Source organism: Simochromis diagramma, unplaced genomic scaffold, assembly GCF_900408965.1.
Source record: "Simochromis diagramma unplaced genomic scaffold, fSimDia1.1 OVJJ01000753.1, whole genome shotgun sequence".
Taxonomy (NCBI): Eukaryota; Metazoa; Chordata; class Actinopteri; order Cichliformes; family Cichlidae; genus Simochromis; species Simochromis diagramma.
In genome coordinates, this window is record NW_024387523.1 from 7,241,056 (window position 1) to 7,246,170 (window position 5,115).

The window sequence follows — 5,115 nt, forward strand, 5'->3', positions numbered from 1 at the left end:
GCGCTTTTTTTTTAAAATCATGGGTTACTATATCCTTCCTCTATGACCTCACACCGCCACCTAGTGGAAATACAGGGACAATAATTATAAAAAAAGAGGATGGGAAAGTTCCCTCAAAACCACAAAAAAACCTTTTATCTTCATATAAATACACGTCACACGTATGAATTTAATAAGTTAGCATAAATATCTTACATTTGTACATTAATCAAACATTTGTATTTACAATTTCAACTCTCAAGAAAAAATAATAAATTCAGTTGACTTGCTGCTTTTACAAAAATGAAATGAAACAATTGTTTTCCTCTGCACACATTAAACAGCAAACACACACATACAGAAAAGGAAAAAAACCTCCTGTGACAGCAAGACTTTAACAACTGCATCATTTTCTAGATCAAAAATATAGAGGATAAGATGTCTCTCGCTGTCCATTCTGAGCTTATTTTAAGTTTGATGTTTTAAAGCTCATTTTTAAAGCCAACCAGTCAGTCTGCTATAACTTTTTATTTCCCCGTAGACTGACCGCACACCATACAACCATCCTATGACAGTCAGTGCATCACAGCGTGCTCTCCAGTGTGTTGTAGTTGTCTTTGAAACTTTTGAGCTCCAGAAAGTGTTTGGGCCTCTTGCTGCGCTGGCCGGTTGAAGGCAGGTAGGTGACCTGGATGGTGGAGGGAGTGCTGCGGACAGGAGAGCCTGTCAGGTCCTTGGCTGCGGACTGGTGATGCTGGTCGAGGCTGGTGGTGCTGGAATACGCCTTCACGCTGAGGGTGATAAAACAGATGATTTCAAATGTACTGCATAAACTGACAATGCAGACTGCATCACTTGCTGCAACAGAAATAAGACTGGTTTCAAGTCTGGACCAGTACGGTGACACTTACACGTCAGCCAGTTCGTTTAGAGCTTGCTGATATTCAAGAAACTCAGGTTCCCCAAACACCTGAAACAAATATTTAAATCCACATCAGCAGATGAAAGAATTAAACTCGTTATATTCTTGTCTTTTATGAACCCTCTGTGCCCCTCTGTCCTTCTAGTGAGTGTCAGATCACAGTTTACTTCATAATGTCAGGTGATGAGCAACCACAACTTTTTATCTGAAGGAGGCTGTAAAACTTTGTAAAAAGACTCGATGAGTCAAAGAAGCAGGATCACTGTCATCACGAGGATTTCCAGAACTTTTCTGTCAATAAGAGTTGCTGATTCAATAAGTGCATGCAATTAGGCCATGTTACTGAAACTTTGTTTGAAGTGGCTTTAACGTTGTTGGACTCAGATGCTTAGCAAATAAACTTTCATGTGATGTGAACACGTAATCAAACAGGAGACAAGGCTTGAGTTGAGGAGGAGGAGGATGAGATGGAGATTAGAGGGAGAAGAGAGAGCAGTGGTGGATGTGGCAGATGAAGAAGACGTCTTAAATGGTCCTAAATAGTTTGAAAGCAATAACTGCAAAATCTAAATTAAGATTATATTTAGAATTAACACTTTACGGTAGCGTTAGATTTTCCATTCTTTCTGAATTCTGGAACCTGAAACATTCTAATAAAGTTCTGTTGGGATACAGCAAAATACAGTAAAAACATTTATGCACCCCAGTCCCATGACGAGCGCTGTCGTAGCCTTCAAGCAAACGGTCAATAAGTGCACTGCGGCTGCTCTTTATCAGAGAGTGGGAGTTGCGCAGCTCAACTAGCCAGCTCCTGAAGCTGCGTCCTGTAAATGCGCTGGGGCTCCCACTTATCTCCTGCAAAGGAATTCCTGTGGCAGAGAGAGGAAGGAAGACAAGTTGAAGGTCAGGAAAGACGTTTTAATGCTTTAAATGGAACAAAAACAAAACAAGAACAGAATTAAAAATTATTTTACAATAATAAAAAAAAAAAAAAGCTGAGACACAGTAGAAAATTCAACTGAAACCACAACAAAAAGACTTGTGAATCACTAAAACTCTATATTTCACTCAAGCTTGAAACTTTTGTGCCACCACTGTTTGGCCAAAATTACAGAGAAAGCTGAGAAATGCATAAAACCACTGAGTGGACATATTACAGCTAACTGGCAAATGTTTACCTTTAATATGCCCAACAACGATTATATCATCTACTGATATAAAAATCAGAAATATAAACAGACTCAGAGAAATCAGGCTGTCAGGTGGCACAGCAAGAACTCATGAACACGGCTGCAAACCACCACCAGCCAACTCAGTGGTAAGCTGCATCCACAAAGCCAGTTCAAACTCTACTGTGCAAATATGGGCCTGAACTGCTTTAAGTTGGACTCAGCTGAAGCATAAAATAATCTTGTCTTCTTTTGGATATTCTGACACTTCCGCTGGGATAAAGAGGAAAGGTGCTATCCAGGTTCAAAACCCATGTCTGTGCAGGTATAGGGGTACATTACTGCAACAGCACAGCTTGCATATGTAAGACGGCTTCATTAATTCTCCTGGACAACATGTTTTGGAGCAACACCATGTTGAATCTATGCTAAATCGCCTTTTGCATGCCGGTGCAGTAAAAGAGTTAGGGTGCTGAACTGGCCTCCCTGCAGATCAGATCTGTCACCCACTGAAAAAAGAATGAAAAGGGGTAGCCCTGAACTCTACAGCCAAAATCCCATATATTTCAATAACTCAAAACTACAGCAATATAAGTAAAACACTTGAAAAAGATGATGTGGGTTTGGACAGCTGTGAACAAGCTCAGCATGTTAAAAATGTGCTCCTTGAATCCATGAACCTTCTCTGTGGTCTTCCTTTGTTCCTCCTGCACCTATACCTTCCAGTATATCCACTATCCCTCCTCTGCACATGTCCAACATATCTCAGCTTTGCTTCTATAACTTTGTCTCCAAACTGCTCAACCTGAGCCGCATTCTCTCTTGCTTCTACCTCTCCACCTGCTCCCTCCTTTTACTACAGATCATGATGTCATCTGTGAACATCATAGATCATCAGAGACTCCTGCCTGACCTCATCTGTCAACCTGTTGATCACCACTAAACTGGAAGGGGCTCTGAGCCGATGAATACATTTAAGGAACAAATTGTAACTCTCACCTGAGTCACGGATTGCATCCAGAGCTTTCATTCTGTACAGGTAGTTGTAGCAACCTTTGAAATATAAGATATCAATTTGTTACGTTTAAAAAAATAACTAAATAAAAAGGACAACATTTGCTCAAAATGAGTTTAAAAAGCTGACTGACTTATCTGTGATGCCCGCTTCAGTCTGTCGTCTTCTTCTGACAGGAGCCGAGGTTCATAACGTATCTCATGAACTTTGGACAGTCTGGACTCAATCTCCTCCCTCAGACCCTGTAGATTAATTCATAAAGAATTTATTAATATTAAGGCACAAAAAGTTAATAATAATAATAACAACAAAACAGTAAAGATCCACGCCTCACCTTTGGTGCATTGTGGCCAATAGGTACATGAGGCCCTCGGCGGGATCTCATTGCAAAACGCATGATCTGCCTTTTGACGAATATAAACAGCAATACAAACACCTGAACACAAAACCAAGCGTGACAGGATTGAGGTTAAAACTTATCATAAACACACCACCGTGTACCAGGTATCGAGCTTTTAGTGTAACTTACTCACCAAGCTTCCATAGGCCATAACCAAAACAACATTGACTCCAGATAACGGCGATGACTCTGCCATGCTGCCTGTCAGTGCTTACAGTCTATGCGACGACGAATCACTCTACAGCTTCAAAGTGTGCTTCGAAAAAATAAAATATCAGCAACTGAGCTGACCCTTGTCTTTTTCTTCATGGGCATCATGCGCTAAGATATGCTACTTAGCTTTCAGTTAGCTTTGCACTGTGAGGGCGGGGCCAGAGCTGATTTCCGCTGGTGAGTGTTGGATTACCGTAAAAACCATACAAGAAGGACACGCTAAACAGACTTCCTGTCGTTATATGACGCTTAGTATCTAGGTTATTATAATTATCTATTACTAAAGTACAAACAAAGAACTGCAAAAGAAATAAATAAAAATAAAGACTTTTTTTGCACACACCCCCAAACAACTAAGTAAAATTCATCTGTAAACACAACCTGCCTAAAAGGGCACAATTTATATCATATACACATTATATTACTGTTGGTGATGTTTGTAACACAAACACAAAAATAATTCTACTATACTTGAAAGTTAATATTTGGTATAATCACCTTTAATTCTTCAACACAGCCTGAACTCTTAGGTTGTGGACAACCACTTTGTACCTCTACTTTTGTACTTTGTACACTGAACACAGTCTGAACCAAATATTTCAAATTTGTATTTATCACTCCACCAGACCTGGTGCCCCTGACTTTCAGTCCAGTTCTTGTGTAATTTAGCATATCTCAAACTTTGCTCCCTCCTTTCCTTCATCAAGAGTGACTTGTTGACAGCCACCATTTCTGAGGCTTCACGAACAGTAGATGGATCATCTGAAGGACCAGATACATCTCTCAGGTCCTGTGTCAGATCTTTTCTGGATTTTTTCTTAAGGACGTGGCTTTTAGATATTGCTCATCTGCTGAAGATATTTTTTTAGGTCTTTCACTGCTTCACTGCTTCTATCCTCCTCATATCCAGTTTCCTTAAAGATGTTTATAGCACAAGCACATCATGCTGAGATATGCCAAGTTTTCTGTTAGAAGCACTTTGGGAATCACAAAAATAGTATTTTATGTCTGTCAATTTTTGAATAGATTCAGCTAAACAAATGGGAACAAGCCATGTGTTTGACACAGGCTGCTGGAAACAAAGTGTCTAAAGATGCAATTCACAATTGGTTCTTTGTTGTGTGTTGTATGTTGACAAGGGCTGGACTAGAAATGAGTGAAAAAGCAGCCAATGTCAGGAGGAAAACTTTGAAAAACATCAGAATGCCTGGAGAACTGGTGCTCACACATTATCACAGCATTTATGCATGCATATACTACATATGAGGGTGTTATTATGAGTATACTTGTGCATAAATATCGACTATTACTTGTTCATTTACACATCAGTTGAATATATTATTATTATTATTATTATTATTACTTCTCCAGCTCTGACATGTCACGTCTCTCCGCTGACGGTATATTGCTGATCACG

At 39.7% G+C, this 5,115-nt stretch overlaps 1 protein-coding gene across 1 annotated transcript; it reads right to left on the reverse strand.

Annotated features, from left to right (window-relative positions):
* Window positions 1-14: 14 nt before the first annotated feature.
* On the reverse strand, window positions 15-3,873 carry LOC120726402 (protein C1orf43 homolog). The gene is made up of 7 exons (XM_040019957.1): window positions 3,619-3,873; window positions 3,420-3,521; window positions 3,219-3,327; window positions 3,070-3,123; window positions 1,604-1,770; window positions 891-949; window positions 15-770 (listed from the first exon to the last, which is right to left on the reverse strand). Exons 1-7 carry the CDS (start codon window positions 3,679-3,681, stop codon window positions 563-565), a joined length of 762 nt encoding a protein of 253 aa, XP_039875891.1. The 5' UTR covers window positions 3,682-3,873; the 3' UTR covers window positions 15-562.
* Between the last annotated feature and the right edge of the window lie 1,242 nt (window positions 3,874-5,115).

Bases quoted from the DNA above. Each gene is read 5' to 3' on its own strand.
- LOC120726402 (XM_040019957.1), bottom strand. From the start codon at position 3,681: ATGGCAGAGTCATCGCCGTTATCTGGAGTCAATGTTGTTTTGGTTATG. The intron at 3,522-3,618 runs GTGAGTAAGTTA...TTTTGTGTTCAG, and splicing joins TTATGGCCTATGGAAGCTTG to GTGTTTGTATTGCTGTTTAT. The intron at 771-890 runs GTAAGTGTCACC...TATCACCCTCAG, and splicing joins CTAAACGAACTGGCTGACGT to CGTGAAGGCGTATTCCAGCA.